Genomic DNA, 25,944 nt, shown 5'->3' on the forward strand with positions numbered 1-25,944 from the left:
TGCGGGGGCCGGCGCGGCGCGCATGCGCGCCAGGACGCCGCGCTCGGCTCGGGGGCGCAGGCCAGCCCCTCTCCCCCGCCCCACTCCGCTTCCCCGCTCCCCGCCGCCGCACTTCCGGCGCTGTTGGATGACGTAATCGCCAGCACTAGTGAGGAGGGTTTGACCCCTGGGCGAGTGGCTAAGCCCCGGAAGTGACGTATTTTGCAGCGGCCACCGGTGTGGCCCCACGTGGTGCTGGAAGCACACCGCGGAGCAGGGGCTGCACCCGGGCGGCCGCTTCGGGCCTGAAATGAATCCCTTCGCCTGGTACCCGCCACCCCCGCCGGGGCTCCCTCCGCCCGGGCTCCCCCCACCCTTTTTCTGCCCGCCGCCCCCCTGGGAGCCTAGCTTCTGGGCTCCCCCCGGGCCCTACCCGCCGCCTGGGCGCTACCCGCCGCCCGACAGCTACCCGCCTGCAAAGAGCTATTCTCAGCCCGCCGACAGCTACCCGCAGCCTGACAGCCACCCGCCCGCCGACAGCTGCTCTCAGCCTGCTGAGAGCTACCCGCCCGCCGAGAACTACTCGCAGCCCGACAGCTACCCGCCTGCCGAGAGTTACCCGCTGCCCTCCGACAGCTACCCGCCCGCCAAGAGCTACCTGCCGCCTGACAGCTGCACGCCACCCGCCGCATGGTACCCCCCGGCCTACGGAGAGCGACCACAGGGCCCGCACGCTGGTGAGGGGCACGGGGGAGGTCGTCTCTCGGGCCCGTGGACTCCTTCCCATCCCTCACCAGTGGGGACCCTGGAGTTGTCCCTAACCGTTGGGGGGTTGAGGACTCCCCCTCCCTCCAGGCATGTGCCCTGCTGTCTGTGCTGGTCGTGCAGCCCTGGCTTGTTTCTGCCCCAGGCCCTTCCCTGCCACAGCGGACCCACCAAGGTAGCAGGGGGTGTGTTTTACCAGCTGTATGTATAACTGGCTCTCCTTTTTTATTTTTTGAAGGTGGAAATGGCAATTTCTCCCAGAAGTGGCAAGGCGAGCAAGCGCCTGGGTTTAGTAAACGTTTTCCAGAAGAAAATAACAAGCCAAAGGTATGGACTGGAGTCCCCAGCGCAAGAAAGACATGGACCTGTTGGAGCCGGTCCAGACGAGGGCCACAAAAATGGTCAGAGGGCTGGAACATGTCTCCTATGAAGAAAGGCTGAGAGAGTTGGGATTGTTCAGCCTGGAAAAAAGAAGGCTCCACGGAGACCTTATTGCAGTCTTGCAATACTTAAAGAGAAAGATGGGGACAGACTTTTTATTAGGGCCTGTAGTGTTAGGACAAGGGGCAACAGTTTTAAGTCATTGAAAGAGGGTAGGTTTACATTGAATGTAAGGAAGAAATTATTACGATGAAGGTGGTGAGACACTGGCACAGGTTGCCCAATGAAGTTCTGGATGCCCCATCATTGGAAGTGTTCAAGGTCAGGTTGGACAGGGCTTTGAGCAACCTGGTCTAGTGCAAGTTGTCCTTGCTCATGACAGAGAGATCGGACTAGATGATCTTTGAAGGTCCCTTCCAACCCAGTCATTCTGTGATTTTGTGTCGGTGACAGTTGTATGAAACTTGCCCTGTGGTACTACAGAGACCCCATACTCTTGTCTAACATGCCTGCCCTTACAAGAGAGCAAATGTATAACAATCAGTCTGCAAATCTTGACCCCGTTTAAAGAAAGATACGTTTCAACCAAATTCTAACACAGGTTTACTTTGGAAAAGCCCTTACCATGGTGATGCCCAAGTGCCTAAATTACATTAGCGCTCTATTATCAGGGCCAGACAGCCAGATCATGCTGATGTCCTTAATGGGAGAAGGAAGGATCTCTGCTGCCCTCTGAGCTCTTACATGTCATGTGAGAACAGGTGTGGTCTGACTTGATGGGGAAGAGACTCAGGGTTGTAGCCTAGCTCTCCTCCCAGCCCTGGATAAATCTGTGCCAGCCTGGTATGTTTGCAGCAGGGGTAATTTATGGAAAGCTGGTGGTGAAGAGCTGAGTGCAGGGCGGTTTGTTTGGAGGATGAGTGATTTGAACTTCACTTTTATGTTATGTTAGCTTATCTTTGAAATGGTGGCTTTATTAACAAAAATATTCATGAAAGTGTTTCACACCTATTTAAAAATAGGAATACCTTGTAATCTTGTAACTTCAATCTTGAGATGATTTTATCTTTTTTTTTTTCCCCAGACCAAAAAGAAAAAAGAGCCAGTTTTCTCTCATTATTGTGATACCTGTGACCGTGGCTATAAAAACCAGGAGAAGTATGATGAACATATTTCACAACATAAACAGGTTGATGAGTTTAGCTTGTTGTATTTACACTTTGATTTTTCACTTTGTGCATGATAAGTGATTAGCTGTAGTCGCTCTTTGAATGGAAGGCTTAGCAAAGATATTCCAGAGGGATATCTTAGTTAGTAGGGGACTTTTTCTGAATGCTGTGTTTAGGGGAGCTCTCAGTTGTATTTTTGGTTTATTGCTGAAGCCATTTTAATGTCTTTCTTGTGAAGTATTGCTAAGTCACCCCAGTGGCAGAAACTAATTCATTGACATCAGTATAGCATGTAAAAATTCTCATGTGAAAAGGCTTTATGTGAAAAACTTATTTAAAAAATCCACTCTTTTATTGCAAAGAAGTACCAAAATTTGAAATTGGAGAGTCTTGCAAATCTTTCTCTTAGGTTAACTTTCCATTATCTCAAATTGATAGGTACATTGGCTTCACTGGTTATTCTAAAATCAGATGAAATTTAGAAGTACGTTATCCCTTCTTACTGTTTTTACAATCATGTTTTGAAACTGGGTGGCTTAAAAGTTCTGTATAACTAACTGTACAGGCATCTGGCACTGAGTTTGTTTGAAGTGTACTTGAATGCTTGTTTATAATTTGTTTGCATAACTTGGTGTGTCTTAAGTTCACCCCTTTATCTTGCAGTGCACAGAAGAAGGCTGCAATTTCAGCGCACATGAGAAGATAGTTCAGATACACTGGAAGAACGTAGGTATCCCCCTGGGCCTAAAATATAAGTCTATGCAATCTTCACAGTAGTCCCTTTTCTCATTCTTCAGAGGCTTGCTTTCATTCTTCTGGAAGGAAAACATATCACTTCTGAGTAGAATCTGTTGTAAGACAATACTGTGGATGAAAATATGTTGAATACTATGTTTGGGGTTTTTTTATGGATTAATTTTGTAATCGCTGTGTGCAGTCTCACCACTTTTGGAGGTGAAAACAGTGTGATACTACTATAGTTGGCAGAATGATGCTTTTTCTTTTTCTTGCGGTATTTTTACTTCCCGTTTTAAACACCTATGAAATACTTTTTCCTTAGGCACATGCACCTGGTGCTAAAAGAATAAAATTAGATAGTCCAGAAGAGATCGCTAGATGGAGAGAAGAAAGAAAAAAGTAAGTAAGACTTGTGACCTATGAATTTGTTTTACTGTTTTTTCCCTGTGTGATCATCAGATGACAGCTGAGAGGCAGTAGCAGCATGTGCTTGCTGCTGCTGTTCCTTTGACTCCACAAAACTGCGGTAGTGGTCTGTGTCAGAATGCCCGAGCCAGGAGGGTGCGAGCTGCAGAGATTATAGTTATTTGGATGATTATAATAGAAGGCAAGGTATCAAGTGAGAAGGAGGTAGCTTTCCTAGACGTTTGATTTGGTACCCCAGGTTAGGTGAATGACTCATTCTTTTTAGCCTGATCACTGAGACATTTTACGTCAGAAATGTGTGTGTGTTTGCTTGGTGGTTTTTTAATAGCTAAGAAGTCTGGAATTACTGTACTGACTGTGATTGTAATACATACTGCTTTGTGCAAATTTGCACAGCTTAAGTTGTCCCACTAGACCCCAACAGGGGGGTTCTCCTAATTTGTAAGAACTTTCTGCATTGCTTGACACTTTTCTCCCGAAATAGAACAGGATCCATGAATGATCCTGTCTCAGGTAGTCCCAACTTTCTTTGTACCTAGGGTACAAGGTAAAGTTCACAGGTAAGCAGTATTTATCATTCTGTGATGTTAGGTGGTACAACTTTATTCCATTTACCCAGATTGAAATGTTTAAAAATTCACACTGGTCTTCTATAGATCTTATCCCACTGACGTTTGTTTTTTTTTTTTTTCTCCCCCTAAGTTGAAACAGATTAAAAGCTACCCTTTTCCAGCAGGTGAAATATGCTGTAGGCTTTCCTCACTTCTGTTCCAAACTTGGAACATAGTCTTACAAATGATCACTACACAGGTTTTGTTTCTATGAGCAAGAGTCCTATATGCAGATTGGGAAGTGGTACAAATTTAATATCAAGATCAGTGGTGATAAGCTTGGGCAGTGTACTAGTCGCCTGTTTTTTTTTTTAAATGAAAATAAACCCAGTTGTCTGATGCAGTCTTACTGATGAATCCAGCTTGCATTTACGTCAGAAAGCAATGCTAATGCATTCTTGTTTTGAATCTGACTTCCCTTAATAAGTTTTTACACAATGGCTTTGTAAAAAAGGAAAAATGAGTGGCATGTATGGTAGGAGATTTTTTTTTATTGCTTCCCATCACTTTTTTCTGTATGGAGAAGCAGAATTTCTCCACGTGTAATGGGAAGGAGCGAACCCCTGCAAGTTTAACATTCCTTTGGACATGGTTTCAGCTTTTTCTGCAAATTCTAGAACTGCAAAAGGAAGTCTTTCACTATGTCAGCACATCATAGCAGTCAACTGTTGCACCTGCTGTTCATTTTTTACAAATGAAGATAATATGTAGGTCCTGGTGTGGGGGGGGTTTGTTGTTTTTTCTGTTGTTGTTAGGTTTTTTGGTTTTTTTTGGGGGGGTTGGTTTTTTTTAAAACCTCTTTGAGGGGGGGAGGGGGGTGGTTTTGGCTTTTTTTAACCAAAAATTCCTGTTGTCCCGTGTTTAAAATGCCATAGTTAATCAGACAAAAATTGCTTGTGATCTGTGCAAGTATAAGTTTGGTGTTAGGTTAGTTTTGGTTCCAAGTTTTCATTTTATTCAAAAGATACTTGAGGGTTTGGTTTTTTACTTGCTTTCACTCTACATATTGCTGGTGGTTTTTTTTTTTTCCCCAATAGTGATACTTACTACTAAGTCTTTGTTCAGACACTTTGTATTTATTGTAAGTAATAGAGTTAGCAAAACCCAGAACGTCCTTAGATTTTTCTGTCTTGTGGCCCACACTTTATTCTCTAACAGTAGCTCCAAGGAAAGATATCAATACTTGTGTGCAGAGTCTTTGCTATTAATTTGCAACTTTGCATACACTTTTCCGTTTTGGGGTGTGTTTGGGAGAGTTCCTGTGTAGTGGCTGATGCTAAGGTTGAAGTGTTCAAATAATTTTTAAGGTATGTATGTCAGCACATGCTCTACTGTATACTAGAACATTAGGGAAGCAGGAATTGAATGTGCAGTTGTGTTTACGTACTCTTTGCTTTGGGAGTGGGTGCTGTGAGTCAAAGCAACGTTTATCTACAGTTGATTGTAAGGATAACACTCTGCCCAAGAAAGTTTTTGTTGAGTTTCTACAGAATCTCATGGCACATACTGTTGGGTTTTTACAGATGAATATAATTTGGCTGTGGTACAACATTGCTCAAAGCCTTTATTCACTATGGCACAGTAAAATAAATGGGAAGAAAGTCTTGTGGTCATGACCACCAACCAAAAAAGGCCGTATGAGATTAGGACCTTCTAAGCCAAGGCCACTAGATGGAGTACTGCTGTAGCTTATTTTGGTACTTCAGTCCTTGTGTGGGCATCTTGTTCAGCTACAATGGATGGGTGTAAAATGACTACCTGTGTGGCTTTTGTTACTTTTTGTACAACAAGGAAGCTGTACTAACATCCTTTTTTTAATTAAAAAAAAAAAAAGGAAAAAAAGAGAAACACAGCTGAAACTTTTGTGAAGCATTAATTGGGTCTCCAGCAAAGCATCAGTTTAGTACTGAAGGTCTGTTGTTGACTCACAGTAAACATTGCATTGTACAGAAGAAAAGGACACCAGAGGGAGTCTGAGCTATTAGGCAGTTCTGGCATATGGTGACAGGAAAAAGCCTTTTTCTTTCTAGAAGCTCCAGTCAGAGCTAAGAATGAATCTTTTTAGGTCATTAGTAGTTTGTTTCTAATTAGGTTGCAGTGATTTAACATGTGTGTTTCCATGCTGCATCCCTAACATTCCTGTGTTGCTTGTTCTTTCAGCTGTTATAAATAATTACTTACAGAGTTGGGATTTTTCTTCTTGATTAGCTGCTGTGTTGCTCAATTGTGTATCCTGCTAAAATCTATTAGAAAGAGCCTGTGTTTGAAGTGCAGCTCTACTCACATAGAGGGAAGAGAAGGGGGAGAGAGCCGGTAAAGAATGAGTATCTCTGGATGAACTATGCTGGGTCAGAATGCTGTTTTCCTGTCTCAGATTCTGTACAATGCCCTGTTCGTTGCTGCAGCCTTCGTGTCTCTGCTTAACTAAAGGAGTCTTTAATGGTTTGTGGCTGCTGAACCTGCTGAGCCAGGCAATCCGAAGTTAAGTGGACAGTGATAGTCATGAAGTGTAGCAAGACCTCAGGGTTTCGCTATGTTTTGCATACAGATGGTTGTGAAGTCTGACATCAACTTTGGTGATTGCAATTACTTTTGTTGTTTTGATTTGTACTGTCCCTTCTAAGTGTTGAGAAATGTGCTGTTTTCAGCATTTTTTTTTTCTTAAACACAAGTTTAAAGGGAGTTATCTATAGTGCATTTTCTTAATGTGTCAGAATGAGGTATTGCTGTCTTCCCTTCTTCCCAAGTGAGATCTGGGTCCTGCTAGGCCATGTGTTGCTAACCAACTCTTCTTGAGCAAAGGTTATTAGAAAGACTGTGGCAAGGCTGCTCTGGTGTTAAAGTGAATTGTTAAACTTACTTTTTCCTAGGTCCTAATATAATATTGGAGGATTTTCTTGATTTTGTGATTCTCCCTTGTAAATTCTCCCCCTCCTTCTTTAATCTGTTGGGTTTTTTGGTTCAGTTAGGAATTGACTGCTGTATTTCCTTGCAATACATCTCATAGGCTGAGCATATACTTAATGAATGAAGACTAGTACTGTCAACCACACCACTTTTAATTAATTTGTGGTTCTCTAGTTGATAATCCTACAGTAGCTTGGAATCCTCCCTGGTGTTTGCATTCATAGTAGTTAAGTATGTAATAAGGAAAATAATTTATTAGCACCTGGTAAAAGTAGAGAAGATGAAGCAAAGTGGAAGAAATGTGTTGGTAGATCAAGGTAAACACAGATACAATAAAGTTTACTCTGAACTGCAGGGATGGATTAGCAATAAAACTGCCTCAGCTAACATATGGTAAAATCACCCTAGAGAATATGCTTGATAAAATGCCTGGAGTCTTAAACCAAGATTTTTATCAGCTCTCTGTTGGGTCAGCTTTGTTCCCTTTGGGCTATCCATGTCCCCTTTGCTGTTGGTTGTGTGTACGCATTCAAGACCAGCTCAAGAAATTATTGAGGCGATTTGATCACAGTGCTGTTCCTATAAAGATGATAAACTTGTATAGCTCTGGACTCAGAAATTAATTGTGTAAACTGCTGTAGAAACAGGTCTCTTCTGTTAGACATTGGCAAAGCTCTGTTTTTCCACTGCTTGCTAAGAGCTAGTTTACTCTGATGTTTATGTGAGCAAGATAGAGTACAGTGGCCTATAAAACATGTATGACTTCAGCTAGTGCGCCCATTGAAAAAAACCCATCTACTCACTAAGGCACACATGTTCGTGATTATGCTCAATGTCACCATTCCCTGTCTCTGGAAGCCTAGAGTATCCTTTACCTGCATGTCATTTTGTTGGTGTATATGTAATATACTCATCTTAGCCTGAAAACCAGTTTTCTGGTGTTAGCCTGACATTTTATGCTGAAAAACTTCCAGTTTGGATTATAGAAGTGTCTTTGGTTGGAAACTGCAGCTGCTATGAAATGGGGCTGCCTTCTCAGGTGCTGCTGCCTCCTTCATGAAATCTACTGTGCCAGACCATCACGTCCTGGTTTAACTCCCTCTTTCACAAGAAACTGCTTAGGTTTGTAAAGCCTTTGTGGTGACTGATGAAGCTGTCTGTAGTCAAGCTCTGACAAGTTGTTTACAGGACCTAGGTGCTGGGCTGCTTCTGCTTCAGTGGTGTTTGTAGGTAACATCTTAAGAACCTTGTTTTATTGGGGGAGGAGGGCATGCCTTCTGAGAAGGATTCAAACCCAAGTCAGCTCATTGGATTTTAACACATGGCCTTTTATGTGGAAAGATTCAGTATAGGCTCTTCCTTCTGCATCATCACAGCTCTGTTCAGGAGCAGTCTTCCTAAATTTAACCTTCCTGAGTAAGAATTCTCTGTATTAAAAAAAAAAAAGTGAAATTCATCTCGTTTTCATTTTTCTACCTCTCTTGAGTACTTTGTGTCTGTCCTTATATAGTGAAGTTTGCAAAGTCTGCCATAAAGTTGTACCTCAAGACCATAATGTTTCCATTGTAGGCATCCGCCTCCACTTAGGATCCAGCTGAATTTTGCTGCCTCCATAGGTAGGTCTAGCTGGTGTTAGGAGGTGCACAGACCTCTTTGTGCTGGGACTGTGGTACCTGATGAGTTGTGGACTTGCACTGGGGCTGGAACATTGGGGTGGGTGGGTAACTTTGGTCCACGCATCTTCAGTCCACTTGCTCCTTGCAGGGAATACTGGGGTTGACTTGGCCTGGTCCCACTAGGACCCACTGGTGGGCTTAGCTCAGCCTCATCGTCGCACAGCAGAGCACCTGGGGAGGAGTGAGGCCAGTCTACCCCGTACAGAAGCTGGTGACCTGTGGACTTGAATGTCTACAGCTTACTGCCTATGAAGTCCTTAAAAGAATAAACTAGCAGATGCTCATTTGCTCATTGTGAATGAAATGAAACACTCTCTGCGTATGTGCTGTTAAAATAGGTACGTACTCTGGACAAGGTAAAGGCAGTGAGTAAAATGCTATTTAACATTTGAGGAGAGCTGGAAACAATAAACCCCGTCATACAGGTGCCTTCGGATGTGCTTTTGCAGGCATACTCGGACTTAAGACTTGAGCTCTCTTTAGCTGTTAGTTACTGCCTGTGTCAACTGGAAGGGTGGTTTAGGAGAAATCTGTCTGTCTTGGCACTGAATCGATCTGAAAGCATTCGTGGAGTCCATTATGGTGGCTCGGTGAAGGGAGTGGTAACTCATAGGAATGAAAGTGTGGGAGGCAGTCACGTCTCAAATCATGTTGTGAGAGCGTGTCTGAATATGTCCTTAATCAGCATAACTACAGGAGCACTTTGAAGACTCCTTTGCTCCAGGATTAAGGGTCTTCCCTTATGTCTTCTAAAAGAAAAAAAAATAAATTGCTAAGACATGCTTGGGGCTCTTCTGAGCATTACTGTTTATTTTACAGCTCTCTCCCCTCCTGTGAGCCTTACTCATCTGAAGGAAAGCACCTTATCCTAAAACTGTGGAGAGGTGCCAACGCAGGGGTCTTTGTCAGTGTGAAGCTCTTGAGATTAAATAATTCACTGCATGCTTGCTGTGTACTGGAAGTGTTATAACATGGACGAACAACTGTAGCTAACATGGAAGAGTGGAGATAAAACATCACATCCTTATGCTTGCTTGAGCTATATGGCGGATTTCTGGGATAAATCCAGCGAAAATAGACGTTGACAGCTTGTGTTCAAATCCTCTTAAAGGAGACAAGTTCTGTGACGTGTTTAGGTGTGTCTCTTAGGAAATGCTTCTCATCTTTTTCCCTTGGTATGTGGTTGAAGCTGTCTTGCATCCGTGTGATGCTTAACATTCATGTTGTAAAATGGCGAAGATGCATGTGATAAGATTAAATATTTAAAGAAAGATATGTGTCCTTTTTGATAGCTATATATAGTGAGTAGCTGTTTTAAGTTTCTTGTTACTTGATTCTAATAGACTTATCAAATATTTATACTTCACATTTCTGTCCAGAAGCTGGTGGGGGTGCACATGTGTTTTCCATTTACCACGTTTATCTCAAAGCACTGGGGTTTAGCTAACTAATGTTTATAGAGCAACTGGCGTAGCCATTTTTGGGCTCTGACAGTAATTTGCAGCAGACCTTGCATGTTAGAACCAGCGTGGCGTTCGTCTGCAGGGAGGGATGGCGAGGGAGGAGGAGAATGGAAGAGAGGGATGGTTTGCGAGGTGATTATAACAGTAGATTTGTTTTGATCTGCATGACTTAGCAATCTTTCTTGGAAGCTGGAAGAAAAAAGGGACAGTAATTTTGGTGAAGTAGAGGTCAGTGTGCAAATACAATACTGAATATTGCTCGAGAGGAAACTTGTGTGCTTTAAATATCACATTAAATGAATCTTGTGCACTCAGAAGCTGTTCTTCAACTTTTTTTTTTTTGATATTAAAAGAACTAGCCAGCTGGTTTGCTAAAGGCATGTTGTACCTTTTAAGATCCTTCAAATACTCCAAATGAAGCACCATAAAAATGAAATTGCAGGACTAAATCGTGCTGTTATGTGTAGGGATGGGCAGAGGGTCCATAAGCATGACTGAACTGTTTGTCTGTAGCTTATTTGATGGTTTGGTAAATCTAATGCCAATTTGTTAGGTTTTGGTTTTATATCTGAGTATGTAAGCATAAATGCACTCAGGTTTCTTGCCTTTTTAAGAAGGAAACAGTGTGTTAAACTTCCATGAAACGTTTTAAAAATCTATTACATTTATAGATAATGCTGGTTTGGTAAAGGGTGAATTGACAAAGTACAATGAATCATTTAAGAGCCAGTGAATTTTTTTTTTTTCTTCTAGAAATTTTCCTACGTTGGCAAACATTGAAAGGAAGAAGACGATGCAGATGCAGAAGGAAGAAAGGGGAGAAGTGCTGACTACCCAACAGTTTGGGTGAGCGTTTTGAAACAAGCTTGTTACTTTCCTCCTAATGAGTTCAGAAGTATGCTCTCTTACTGTGGTCTCCCAGCACTTACTGCCTCTACTGTACGCATGATCTAGCTGCCCTTTAATAGAGGACAGGTCATTTGACAAACTGCAGATGTAATGTTCCTTTGTTTACAGTGCTTCATAGTCCACTTCAGTTAAATTAAACAATAATTGTATTAGAAATCTGATGTTCATGCTGAATTCTGCACTCTGGCTTGTTTGAGAAAACCACATTCTAGTGGCCATTTGTTAGATCAGCGTAACCTTGGTCTCTGAAAAAGAAATAATGGGGACGGAAGTCACGCGACATAATGAATACACATAGTCTAATCCTTTAATGCCTGAAAATGGCCAAGAGAGATTTTATGAGCGGATTTGGCTTCTTACTCTCTCCTTTCAGATGATAAATCAATAATCGAGTGAAGAGGGGAGGAATATTTAACTTTATTTTCATAGCTTAAGTAGTGCTACTTCTTTCTTCTACCTTCCATCATCTTTATCTGCTACCTTTGTTCTGGGCCTAATACTTAATCCTGTTGCATTTTTAGCTGTTCTCTCCCTTATATTGTGAATAACTTTCCAGTATGATCTTTGTTCTTTTTCTCTTCTCCACAGTGTCAGTGTTATGTGGAACCAGCTAACTTCATTACCTCTACTTTAGGGCCTGTGGGAAGACTTCTAAAATATGTTTTGATGATCCATGCCCCCAAGAATATCACTTGTTTAAATGAAAACAACTGAGCTGGAAGGCAGGAGCAGACCCACTTCTAAGGGGCTCTTGCTAAATCCCACTTGCTGCTGCATGGAAGTGAAGCTAGAGCTTGTCTGCTTTTTTTTTTTTAATAGGGAATGACACCAAACAAAATAAAACTTGCAGCATGGTAAAGTGGTTGATCTAGTGCAGAATAGGGTTCATGCCAGGCTAGTGTGATTTGTTAAATGGTGATAGTGCAAATTACCTTGGTGCAGCATGTGCTTCAGAAGACCCAGCGCTTATCCACCCCCTCCAGCCTTTTGTGACTTTGGAAAGAAGGGTTTATAAAAGACTAAAGCAGAAACTTCCTTCGAAAGACATAAAGTTGCAGAAGTGCTTTGGACCCAAAGAACCAAACCTAGGCATTGAGACTAAAGCTGCGAACATACGGAATTATGTTTGGAGGTTCTTGTGAGCAAAGATGAGTTTTGCTTGTCACAGTAACTGGCTGTTTGGTGTCTACAGGTTTATTTGGTAACTGTTGTGGCTGTGAGTTGGGTGCATTATGTAGTCTTAAATGTCCGTCAGCAATTCCATACTTACCCATTGCATGTGTCAGTAACTTTATATCTGGAAAATTGTTTGGGAAAGACAAAGCCCTCAAAACTAGAGGTTGGTTGCTGTTTGATTTCACTTCATGACCTTTAACTCTTGTTGATTTTAGAAATCTATTCTTTTTTTTCCCCTCCCTTCCCTGAAATGCTAGCACTGTAGACTTGATGAACTGTCCAAAAAGCTGTCATTTCTGCTTTGTGTATCAACAGTAAAGATTCTGGAATTGGTGCTTATCTGGCAAATTTGCTGATGCATGAGGCAAAAATAGAATACAGCTTGTTCTCTGCAAGCTGTACTATTAAAGCAAATAGCTAAGTAAGATTTAGAAGGGATTAGATACTTAACACTTCCATGACGCTTTCCATTTGTGGTTCTCTGAAGTGTTTTACAACTGCTAATTCTCAGCATCCCTACGTGTGAGATTAGAGATGCAGAAGGACAACTTTGGCAGTCTGTGTGGTGTCTTGCAACAGCTGATTAATAGCGCATGGTTCTTTATCCCCTCTGAACGGGAAGTGAAGAGTACATCTTTCATAAGGGGAAGGCAGGTGGCAGACTGACGTTTGTTAGGATGTGTTTGTGACCTTGGGGTTTCTTTCTGGGTGTTGGAGGCCCTAGGGAAATCAGAATGTTGTTTTTAACCCTTGATCAAGGGCAATGCCTCTAATTAAGCCTATATTTGCTTAGTATCTTCTAGATTATACAACAACATCCTGAATTTAGAGCATGGTTGTACAAATTCAGAAATGCAGTTCTCTGTCTAGATGGAGTTGAATTATGGGAGCTAATATTAGCCTCCTTTTATGGATGAGCTACTGATGCACAGGAAGGTGGTGGCTTGCCTCTTGTGCCACAGGAGCGCTGTGGTGGGTGACACTATCAGGACTGAGCAATCAGTACTAAACACTGTCATGAAATGACTGGAGAATGAAGTGAAATGCATTTTGTTGTGATATAAAGCCATTTTGAATGCTGTGGTAGGCCCTGTTCTCCTCTCAAGAAGGACTTAATTAGGCTGGAAAGGTATTGAAGAGAGGAATGTTGGTAGTGGGAATGTTTCTGTACAAGCAAAGAAGTGTGTGGCTTGGAAGGGCTGAATGATGGAGGTCTAGAAAAAATGCGTAGGTGGGAAGAGGTGAATAGAATGCAGTTATACACTGTTTCTTGTAACTCAAGAAGGATGGGGGTACCAAATGACCATTTTAGACATCAGAATGAAGACAAACCAAAAGAAGTCCTTTTTCACAAAATACTGACACCTTGCTGCAAGATTTGAGGGATGCCAGACATTCACACATCATGAGATGCAAAACCATCAGTGTCTTGGGAGCATCTCTAGGCAGAGAGGGTCTCTAAGTGGTACACTGCTAAAAAGTAGGTGAGGAGAAAGGTGACCATTTTGCCTTGTTTTTACTCTTTTTTCTTTCCTCATATGTTCCACTGGCTGCCTATCAGTGACAAGGTACCAGGTTAGAAATACACCTATGGGACTCTGCTAGCAGAGACTCAAGACCCAGGGAGAAGTTTCAGGAAGAAGCTCTTGCGCAAGTGTGGTATTATATGGTTGACTAGGGTGACATGACCTCTGCCATGCCGCAGGTGATGCTGAGGGAGAGAGTACAGAGCAAAATGAACTATGGGGCTCATTCAAGATGGTAGATCTTGTATGTCTTTTGTGGTTGTAATGTGCTGATGATTAGTTGCAGTCTTGTTTTGCTGAATTAAGTTTCTGTTGCTTGAAAATAAGTATTTTCAGGAAGCTGATGTTGCCAGTTCTGTATTTGCTTTTCTGTCTGGGTCACACCTGTTCTTGTATCTATAGACTTTGACAAGAGTTTGTTAGGCTCTCCAGGTACCTTCCTGTAAACATGTTTTGTGTTTATAAGATAGCCTGGAAGATTAGTGAAACCGGCATGCTGTGCTCTTTCCATAATTTAGGACTTGTTTTGGGTTTTTCGAAATCCATTGTCCTGATAGAAGTTTTTCTTCCTTTTCCATCCGAGTGACAAAGATGAACATCATATTAGTTAGAGGCAGGAGTAGGCAGTTATTATTGCAACTGATGGTGTCAGATGGCTGAATGGATTTAGTGCAGCAAGATCCTTCTCTGAGCTATAACTGGAAAAAGGAGACTTCAGCAGTGGAAGTATGCTTATAGCAGATGATTCCCTTTTAATTTCACGTTCCCCCTGTTTTTGAATGACTTCATTGATTAAGCGAAGGGAATATTTGTTAGCTTCGTAATGTGAAATGAAAACACTATGTCCTCATACTGTAGATGAAGAAACTTGCATAGCCCTTGTACCCTTTGCTTTGTCAAAAGATAAAACTCATGAACTTCAAACTCTTAATTTAGGTATCAGCTTTGTCACATTGCCCTTCCAATGAGATGAGCTGTGACTACCTGTCTGGTCTGTCACCAAATGTTAGCTGAGTTGGAGTAAGCGCTGGCATCATGCTCTGTTGCTAAACCTTAAATGTGGGCCTGAGGCATTTGGTTACGTCAATTTATTTTATTTTCATAGCTTGTCATTTGTATGAGCTTTGTGATTTCTATTCTCCAGCAAAATGAAGGGGATGTGGAAACCTCCAGAAAATGAAGAGAGGTTTGGGCAGCAAGGAAGACAGAGGAGAAGACAAAGGCGCCCTTTCTGGAAGAAATTTAGGAAAAATAGTGGCAATTATAATGTACATAAAACTCAAAATGAAGCCAATGGACCAGAAAACAGCATGTGTGAGAAGGAGCATGAAAAACAGTGTGCTTTGGCAGCTCAGCCATACGTGAAGGATACGGACCCTCTTGGCCTTCTGGCAAACAGTGACATTGGTAAGATGAAGGAACTTGGAGAATTTTTATTTTAAACAGTACTGCTGGAAAGGTTACTGAACTTTTGTGTAACTAGCAACTTCTGGGGAGAGCTGGGGATTTAGAAAAAACATGTAAACTCTGTCATTGATTGAAAGAGGGCTAACTAGATGTGTTTAAAATGGGATAACTCTCTCTTAGTAGAAGATTGATGCAAGGATTTACAGTATGCTTGGAGAATAATACTGGGGAGCCTGTTGTCATACTTATCTTCTCATTGTTGCTAACAAAAAGCAGCCCAGGATTGCTGTATTGTGGCTACAGTAGAACCAACAGGGTCATAAGCTTGAAGGTAATCCAACATACCTGTGCCTAAAACTTGCACTTAGAACTTCCTTTTAAATGGAAATTTCCATAGAGAGATATCCTGATTCAGGACATGATCTTCTAAGAAAATTTCCAATGTGATTATTGTGAAACATGGGTTAGCAGTTTATCTAAAAGAAGTAGGGTAAATCTTGCATTTTGGGGAGCTTCTGCCCTAACAGGCTTGGCCTGTTATGGAGGAAACTATCTCACTAGTCTAGAAGTCTTTGAGATACGTGTATGTCTGACTGAATTCACGTCCGCATGTGCTGGTAGGAGGAGCTAAAATTAGTAGACTTGGCTGAGATACGGTTTGGAAAGAAGCTGAAATACAAAGTCATTGAAGAGGAAGAAAAATTTTGATTTGGAAAGGCTGACACAAGAATGTTTAAGATACTACAAGCGTTAAGCATTTCTACATAAGTTTGCTTGCAAGCAAGTGTATTATAAACCCTCAGGGAAAATCTGACAGACTGCTTCCATGTCTTTCTGATTTTTCTGTGAGAATTAGGAAGCATTAGATTTTATTCTGCATCATCAAAAAATGTTTAATCTGAAGAGGAGATGATGTTGGGAGACAGGATGTAGGAGTGTCTTGGATTTGAAAAATAGCCATGCTGGGTACTTAACTGTCTTAGCTTTGTATGTTTTAAAATACATTACTTGCTTTAAATCAATATTTAGCTAAGAAACTGAAGAGGGTTTCTGGGCTCTTAATGGAGCACCTCAGTTCTATCTTTGTTTTAACCAGTACTTTGCCATAATAATCTTTAATCTTCTGATTAGGAATGCTTTTTTGTCCAAAACACTTGGCTGGGAAAGGCAGCAAAGGGAAAGTGGTTTGAGCCATAGGGAAGTGATGCTGTAGTAACTTTAGGAAAGAGAGGAAAAGAAATAGCATCTGAGTTGTTTTAAGTTTAGATGCTGAATCTTTTGCTTTCTAGTCAGGGTTTTGTAAGTGCTGCCAAAAAGTTTGTGTGCAATATTACACGTTCTGCCATAAATACTGTACGATAGCCTAAAGGACATGCACCAGCTTAGGTTGCTAAACCAGCGTGTAAAATAAGAAAATCTTTATAAAGCCAGAAGAAGAATAAAGTATTTCAACAGTCAAATTATTTTTTAAAGACTATTAAATATCCCTTTGTGGTTTTGAAATAACAGTATTTAGAATGTGAAAACAAATGGATTTACTTGTGTGAATTAAGTGAATTACTTAAAATGGCAGCATTTATCTTTTAATTGTTTTTTGCTATATTATCTAATTTACTCTTGATACTCTCCATATGTGCGTGTGTTCTGAAGTATTGCTGCTTAGTGTTTTTGGTGAGTATGTCTTGTTTCCACACGCTGGCAGCAATATAAACTCTCCAGGTAGAACTATTTATAATATAGTCAGCAGTGATGCAGTACTCTTAGAATATGGCGTGTAAGTTGACTTATACTCTAGCTATTTTTTAGCAACAAGGCTAGAATGCATCCACTGGAAAGATGTCTGATGCTGAGTTTTTCCTGTTGAAAACATAATCTTCAATTGGTAGGAACAAGAACTCAGCATCCCTATGCAATTTGTTAATTCCACTAATCTCTGCATGTTGTGAAACTTAAGTATGCGCAAATATAACTGTATTTCCCTGCAGCATCCGTGTTTTACGTAATGATAAAAAGTTTAATTATACCAAAGTATAGCTAGTAACTTCTGTTATAATAGGTAGAAGAGGAATGTGGTACTTGCTTATTACACATTATTAAAGTCAGTTGCAGTTTTTCATACTATTGAGAAATACAGTCATAACAAATAATAACAAGCACTAAGTAGAATTTAAAAAAAACACATACAACTGAAGTCCATGATTTTGCTGTATAGGTACATTTTGTTGGAGTATTTAAACTTTTCTAACAGCAGCAGCCCTTACTCTAGAGGGAATGTATTTTTTGCATAATGCATTCACTTAAGTTCTGTTTAGTGGCTAGTTCCTTCAAGGCTAAGAAATTGAATGGGAGATGAGAAAACAGAATTTTCCTCTTGATTTATAAGCAGAAACAAGGTAAGATGATGAGCCTGTCAGGTGTAAAACTTTGAGGGACCTACTGACCTGAAACAGTCAGTTGTATTCCGTAGTGCATAATGCTTCCTCCAAACATGTTTTACACTTACTGGAATACCTTTTCTCTTTGAGATTGTGTTCCTAACGTGCTAAAAAGCAAATTAAAATAATTCTTTAAAATTTAGAGAAAATAAAAAAAAAAAGGCACCCAACCCCAGTATGTACTGAACATTCTGGATGAGATGGAAAAAAGCAGCAATGAATCAAAATAACTTGGAATAAATACTGTTTTTGTAATTGCTTAAGTATATGCAGACGTTATGTATTCTCCATTAGAAAAATGCACTGCGTTTAGCATGAGCTTCCAATATACTTGCAAATTGGCATGATTACTAAACCAGTGAGAATGAACCTTTCTCAAAAAGAGCTCAAAGTAAAAAGGCAGGTAAGTAATTTAGATAAATACCTGTGCATTTATGTAAAAGTTGTTTTACCGAATGGCACGAGCTCCAATGATTCAAACTGCCAATTGTTAATGATATATTGGAAGACAATAGAGAAACATTTGTGATTACAAAATGAAGATTTCAAAAGTGTTTATTTCAGTAAAATCTTCTTAAGAAGTGTGAGGCAACTTTACTGTGCGGCAGGTTTAGACAGACAGGGGATGGGAGAGGGCACAACTCTTTTTCTTTGTGAAAATAAGATTGCAACCAGTCTTTTTGCCGAAGTCTCAACAGGCTGCTAGTTTCTCAAAATGTTTCTACAGTGTGGGGGGTGTGTGTGTCTGTGTATATATGAAATTTGTATGCAGGTGTATTACTGAAAAGCATTTCCTAGTTTTCCTGCTAACTCTAGCACTGTTCACCTGAGAGTCTTTCCAAGATTTGAATGCATATGAATCATTTGTTTCAAACTAAAGTCATGACAATTTTGCATGTTTATTTTTAGGAATCTTTTTCTGGTAGGGCTCTGTTTTCCTAGTATCCTCAATGTCAGCGTTTTTGGTCTGCTTGCCTCCTGTCTTTCCAGCATTCTCTTTTCAGGCAGTTTGAGACTTTAATACCTTGCTTACTCGTGCATGTCCGTAATGCTCTGCAGGGATTTAAGTATCAAATGGTGTAAAGTACTGCTGAAAACCGATCATCTAATTTCTAGCCTTGGTTTTCAATGTCCCTTACGAACATTTTTCACTATCCAAAAATTTCTTTGTTCTTAAATTCTCACTCTGAATGAGCCTAAGTCTCCTTTTTTTTTTTTTTTTCCCCCCTTTTCCTCCTAACTGGCTTTTGAATCCTTCTCCCCACCCCCCCGCCTCCACAGGACTAAATCCAGCAAGACTTCAGAACATGTTATGAAATCCTCTCTCTCTTCTTACCTACACTTGATAATAAAACCTATAATTATGTTTGGTATGTGAAGAAAGAACCAGAAAGCCCAAGCTCTTGTTCAGGAAACTTCCATTTGCTTCTGTAGCTTTGCTGGCAGGACTGTAAACCAGTGGTGAGATGACTTTGTCACTGAATGTCTGTAGAGGGTAGGCAAGTGTGGGGTTTTTTATTAGTCCATGGTGTTGAGCAATGGTGCTCAACATCGGTCTTGAGTAGTGGTGGAATGGGGATTTAGCAGCAGGGCTGGCTGTTGGCGCACAGGAGTATTGGGAAAAACCACTCTTGACTTTTCTCTCCCTGCAGAATCCGACAAGGACGAAGCAGCCGCCGAAGATGGGAGGCTGGGATTGACTGTTGTTCCCAAGCAGGTCACCTCCGCCCTGAGTTCATTGTCAGCCAACTATGGCAGTGGGTCCGACAGCGAGCCTGAAGGTGTGTAGGGGTGTGTCCTCTGCCTTTCTTCTCCCTACATCACTGTGCTGGTGTGGACTGCAAGCAGTGATAAGATCTGATCACAAACGACCCTTCTTTGGGAAGGGTGGGGGGGGCTTCACCTTTTCTGTATTTGGTCCTTTGCCATCTCCCATCCAATTGTCCAGGTCCTATTTATTTATAAATGCAGCGTTTATGAGTGCAGTAGCCCAGTGGTAGCTCTTCACAGTGCATCCCCAACTGCTGAAAGCTGCGGATTATCAGTGCCAGAGAGAACCTACATAGTACTTAAAATGTCTTGAGCAAAAACTTCTAAGAGAAATCAAAGGTGCTGCAGAAAGAAATACAACATGTAAGCTGTGGCTTATATTTAGCAAAGATGTTAATGTAATGCCAGTTTAGTGGCTGTATCTCCAAAACACTTGGCTACGGACATGCCTTTTGATTTCTGGCCTGTCTACCAGTAATTCAGAGCTGTCTTGTGCCTGTTGATTTTTAGGCTTATATAAGTAAAGAGAGAAGCTTGTAAAAGGTTATGTACAGGGATGTTTTTGCGTTCTGTGTACAGATCCTTTCCAGTTTGCTTTCAGTGACAGTGCATGCTAGTACTGGCGTAAGCCATTCATGAAGACGGGCTGGGAGGACTAAAAAGGATACGCCATTATTCTGCTCCTTTTGTTTGCCCATTCCTCCCTCCTCCCAGTTTTGGGCACTAACCGGGGTTACTGGGTGAGCCATTAGTTGTTCCTGGTATGGTGATAGCTCCCAGTCTCGGAGAAGCACCCGAACAGAACACAGCACTTGTGCAGACAGCCGGTGCATGGGGATGGCCTTGTCCATTTGGCCTGTGCTGTATCTAGTGTCTTCCCTCCCCCCAGCCCTACAGCATATTTTCATGAAACTCTGTTTGAGGCTTTCTAAAGATTTGAGTGGGTTTTTTCCCCCCTCTTTGCTTGCCTTTTCTCAAGCAGCATGTCCTGGGTTGAAGGAGGGGGGCATAAAATGTCTTCAGTTACGGTGTGCGTCATTTAATTTCCTAAGCCTTTTTTCCCCTAGTTGGGGGGAAAAAAAAAAAGCAGCCTGTCTTCAGTCTCGCTTCAAATCATGTTTGAATAGTGCCAGAAAAAAGCTGTTATGCTCACCCTGTGAACTAATTTCCATGTCCTTAGAAGGCTTCTGGGTGTTGCAGTAAGACTTGAACTCTGCGGTACTTAGATTTTGTGCTTCTCTGAGTGTATGCATCAGTGTATGGTAGAAAACTGCTGCTGCTCCTTGTTTTTGCAGATAGTCACTATGCCTTACTTGCCCTAGATGGCCTGCCCAAAGTTACAGAGGGCATCTAGCAGGCAGGGAATTGAACTTGGGCACCCTCCGCCCTAGCTGTATCATGATTTTCCCAGCAGCCAAATTTGCAGCAAGCTGTATTGTGAAGCAGAAGCAATGTACTTTCTAAGTTATAACAAAGCAGAGGTTTGAAAAGCTTGTTCAACTCTTACTACTTCTATTTTTCTTTTTGTATTACAGAATTTAAATATCTTGTTTTCCTTTCTGTGAATGTTTAGAGATTATTCTTTGTATTTTAAAAGAAACCCCAAACCAAACAAAACCTTCCCTTCCTCCAAGTAAACCTTGAACATCTTCACGTCAGGTTATGTGAGCAAGAATAGTACTAATGAACTGCCAGTGCATGGGGATATAAGCATGTTAAAGAGGCTTTTAAGTTTGAGATGAAAGTGTGTTCTTTTTCTTTAAGAAATCCCTGTCAAGACTACAACAGAAGTTGAGAAAAACCAGGCTGCATTCAGAAATATGCCTCAAACTACTTGTGTTCCTTGGAGTCGAAACGCGAATCAAAAACGTCCAGAATACGTAGGCACAACATTAAGAAGCTCGAATTCAAATGCACGTCCCCCCAGAGGGTCTGATAACTGGGGCAAGAAAACATTACCTCTCCTTCCAAAGCGCCGTCCAACTCTGCTGGAAATGGTAACAGTCTTAGTGCTATAGTAATACCTCCTGTACAAGAGTCGCACTATTTGTGAGCAGTTTTCCTCTTCCTTGTGGGAAGTTAGAGCAGTTTGTTAGCAAAGGTCCTGTCTTAAAATAGTGAAGTGAGCATTTCACTCAGAGAAAGTGTGGATGCTTAAATAGATAAATAGAAATACCTTGGTGTGCATTCAGGTAATGACTGACTTTGAGCAAGAGATGACAACTTAATCATGTGCCTAAAATGAGCTGCACAAAGGACAAAACCTTTATTCCTCCCTCTCCCCTCCCTGTGGTAGTATCCAGTAGGTTTTGTTTGTGTGCGATCCCATCAGCCTTATTCTGATCTTCCTCCCTTTGCTCATGGCTTTGCTGTTCAGCTGCCTTGCCCTGATCAATGAGCACACAATTTTTTCAGATGCAGTCAAAGAGAGCTTTTTGCTAAGGGTGTTGGTGACTCAGACTGTACACTGGTGTTGAGCTGCAACCTGCACATACATGGGTTTCTTCTCTGTAGGCATGTGTAGGCCAATCTGAGGAAGCAACAGCACTGGTACCTTGAAGAGCAGGTTGGTGTCTCGGAAGGGTAAAAAGAGTTTTGTAGGGGCGAGTCTAAGGTGTTATGATTTTGTTCTCAGTTACAGTGAGAACATCCTATTTGGAAGCTTGGTGGCTTTCTTTAGTACAAACAAAACTTTGAAGCTTTTATCGCATTTAGTACTCAAAAGCAGTACCAGATAGGTAGACTAGCCTTGTGATTCTGCAAATAGCCAGCATAAAGCTGCCTCATCAAAGGAGAAGTTGCTGTGGGCAGAGCACAAGAGAAAGCAGGGTGCAGCTGACATAAGGGCTCTGAAACAGCATGGGATGTTTAGGCAAGAGATACCTGATAAGGCACATCCCAAGCTGCAGATGTGGGAGAAATCCCTTGATAGTCCTTTTAGCACATACTACCGTTGCTGCCAAGAACTAAAGCTCCTAGTGACTGGAAAGGAAGTGTTTGCCCTTTGTGTAGCTCCCTAAGCATGCAGTTGTCTTTATCTCTTGCTCTTCAAAGTTGTTGGTGATCAAAGCAGTGAGGACTCTGGAAAAAAATCAGATGAAGTCCCACACGCTGAGAGAAGCTGGCAGAACATTAGAAGCCTGAATTGTAGCTTGCCAGTGTAGTTAATTTTTAAAATTGCATTTTGGTGGGGGTTTTTTTGCCTTTTAATGTCGCTCAAAACTATTGTTAAAGGATGCATACTGCATCTGTGAATCACAGAGGAGTGCCTGAGATTTGCAGGTAGGCTTCTGCTGTCAGAAATGGTCGTTGTATAAAAACCTTGAGGCAGCAAGGTTGAAATTTTACAGTGAGTCACTGCTGAGAATTTATCCAAAAAGTGAGGAAGTAGAATTGCTAAGAAAAGGGTGTTGTATCAGTGAAATGATGCTTTAAAAAAAAATAAACGGGGAGGTAGGAGAATAGCTGCAGATGCCTTTTGGCATTCATTCGGCAGTGAGCTTGGGCACTACTAAAACATGTTTATTGTAGCCATGCAAACAGCAATGTGTGTTTAGCCATTCTGTATGCTAACAAAATAAAAAGCTTGTGTAGCATCCCTCCACTGATCCCCATCCTTGCATTAAAAGATATAATACAAAGATACAGTCTTTGATAGGGTGATGGTGCATCCCATCTGTGCCTTTATTTAGCCATTTGGGAATTGAGCGGTTTCTCCCAGACTGTCAAAGAGAACATCACTATGCTGTCCCTTCTCTGCCCTAATGTGCATCTCTTAGTTCAGATGGGAGGTTTGTAAAGGCCCATTTTAGGTATCAGCTGCTTGTAACGCCTCTTTAGTAACTTGTCTAAATAGAAATATGCACACTTTAAAGCAGCTGGTTAAACCGCTGTTGAAACTTAAAACAACAACTAAAAAGCTTCTCTGTGACATTACAAGCCAAATTTAGCTAGATCTCCTGCAATGTGTAATACAGACTCCTGCAAATGATCAGGTAGTTACAGATTTAGCCACTTGCTTTAAACTTCTTGTTTGTTCAGAGTACTAGTTTTGCTGACACTCACAATGACCAAAGGTCCTTCAGCCTTCTGGCTGATTTTTTTAAAATCCAAAATGAACTTCAGTGAGGTTAAAGGAGATGAGGGAGGTCTCTAGCACTTTGATTAAGCTACTAGACTTAAGTTGGTGGATTATAGCCTAAATCAGTTACTGCTATTTAAATCCACAGTCTGGTACCTGATGAAACATGCCCTTTCCTTGTATTTATAAGTATCTTTTACTCATAGGGGTTTTCTAATAAAAACTGCATGAGATATTAAATTACAGATATGATATAACCTGGAAAGTGTAAAAGGTGCTAACAGACTTGCTATCCTGACGTACTGGAATGTATGGCCTAGTATTATAGTCCATGATATGAGAACATCACCATCTGGGTCTACAGTCAGATAATTGGGGGGGGAAATTCTTTGTATTCAGGTATATTCAGTGATGTTCTCTACGGCCTGAGCAAACTGAGACTGACAGCTTAATCCAAAGGTACCATCAGATTTGTCAGCTTGTTCTACCTGCCTTAGTGCATTAATGGCGCTAAATGAGCAGCATTTAAATGTGCACTTTGGGCACATGAATATTTTTGATCCTTTTCGGTGGTATACTCACCATAGTGAATGGTGGCCACTATGAGCCTCTATCACTAGAAGTGGCGTTTGACCACCAACCTGCACTGCTCTAGCAGTCTGCTGCTGCCCAGAAGGGCAGCTCCCTCCCTGCTGCCTCTTCTCCCGATGCCTGGTCTCACTTCTGCTTCTCTGCTATGCTGGGCCTTTTGCTGACCCCATTAAGTTTTTGACACACATGCCCCTAAAAAAACCCAACCAAACAAATAATAAAAAATCCAGAACATCCCACCTTGCTGCTACTCGTCAGGTTCATTTTCTCCTGGCTGGTGAGTTGAACTGATGTAGTAAGGGGTCTGATCAGCGTGAGCTGGCGTGAGGGAGGTGACAGCAAACCCTTAGATCGCCCAGCCAAGCAAGCTGCGCGGTAGTGCTGTCAAACACGCTTGCTGGCTCTGCCAAAGCCCCAGTCAGTGGGAAAGCACCCAGTGTGGGAATACGTGGCTGTCCTGTGCTGTCTCTGGTAAGGCAGTCTACTGCTCTGAGTGTCCAGGACTTGTGTGAGAGAGAGCCAACTATTTAAATTCAGAGATGTTCAAAATTACTGATTAGAGCCCTACATCTTGCTAGGCTTGTATCAGCTACAGGGCAATAGAGGGCAACGTGCATCATCTTCTCTTCTTTCTTTCCAGTTACTGGCCCAGGACATCCGACACGAAAGGAATGTGATTTTGCAGTGTGTTCGATACCTCATCCGAAATAACGTGTTTGGACTTCATTTTAAAACAGAACCACAAGCTGAAACACAGACTGAACAGTCCTCTACAACTACAACTACAGCAGAGTCTTTGATGGACAAACTTGATGAATCTAATTGTTCTTGTAGCTCTGACCTTCAGTTAGCAGGAGGAGAAGAAGATTCGTTATTAATAGCCCAGGGTGAGAAAGCACCAATGGATCAGACTTCACAGACGGTTCACTTGGTAGACGAGGACATGTGGGAAACCCCGCCAATTCAGTGTGAAGAAGCACTGTAGATGATGTCTGTTGTGGACAGTAAAGCAAAGGCTGACCTTTTCTACCTGACTGGTGCTTTTTGAAAGACATCAGTATAACAAAATAATCATTAAAGTACATACTGAAAGCTGTTAAAACCACTTTTCTGATCTGTTCTGCCCGAGGTGGCCATTTCTTTGTGAAAACAGCGTCTGTGTGAGTAATTGCGTTTCCCCATGGCAGAAAGGCAGCAGTGGCACAGAGTATGACCTTCCCCAGAGTAGGTACGGACCCTCACTTCGAACTTCAGAGCTCTGAGTGTTTTACCCTGTTAGAAGATGTGTGTCAGTCCATCACCAGAGCCAAGTAGTGTTGTGGTAGGATGGATATTCCTCATGTGAAATCATGGTCTGGTGTGTCTGGGAGTATCTGAGTGTCCAGAAGTATTTCAGTGTACTTTTGAAATGGTAATTCAGTGCATATTCTTTCCCCAGCTGTTATTTGATATAATATATCCAATATAAATGTAATATATCCAGTATAAAATGAAGAAATGAAATGGAAGATGTAACTGACCTGGCTCTAAAAGTACTGCTTGCACCAGGAGTCTCCTCCTCTCTGAACTGATTTGTTAATTAAGCAGAGAAATGGAAATGAGGGTGCAGACTGATGCAAGAAGCCTTTTAAAAAAAAAATAATAAATGAAGATACAATAACTGATACCTGCTTGCATCAGTGCTAGGTTGCTGGTTGACCTCAGGTACCCAATATTAAGCCTTAGGCCTTAACTGCTATTATAGTCATTGCCTGACAAATCTAACTCTTGAAGCAAACTCTTAGTATTAAGAATATTATCAAAGTTTAGAAAGTCTTACCAATAGTTATTGGTTTGTCCCTTTTTAATATGCATTGGGAATTTATTAGTTGGCCTTCTGGAAGAATGTCTTCCTTGGTGCCTCATTACGATGCTTCTACAGCACCAGTGATTTT

The 25,944-nt window shown here is 41.5% G+C and overlaps 1 protein-coding gene across 1 annotated transcript; it reads left to right on the forward strand.

Moving 5' to 3' along the window:
• Window positions 1-22: 22 nt before the first annotated feature.
• Window positions 23-25,119, forward strand: NUFIP1 (nuclear FMR1 interacting protein 1). The gene is made up of 11 exons (XM_059826332.1): window positions 23-132; window positions 208-716; window positions 983-1,071; window positions 2,210-2,314; window positions 2,958-3,020; window positions 3,355-3,431; window positions 10,869-10,961; window positions 14,871-15,133; window positions 19,221-19,349; window positions 21,103-21,335; window positions 24,651-25,119. Exons 1-11 carry the CDS (start codon window positions 23-25, stop codon window positions 24,993-24,995), a joined length of 2,016 nt encoding a protein of 671 aa, XP_059682315.1. The 3' UTR covers window positions 24,996-25,119.
• The last annotated feature ends 825 nt before the right edge of the window (window positions 25,120-25,944 follow it).

This window comes from Gavia stellata, chromosome 1 (assembly GCF_030936135.1).
Source record: "Gavia stellata isolate bGavSte3 chromosome 1, bGavSte3.hap2, whole genome shotgun sequence".
NCBI classification, from domain to species: Eukaryota; Metazoa; Chordata; class Aves; order Gaviiformes; family Gaviidae; genus Gavia; species Gavia stellata.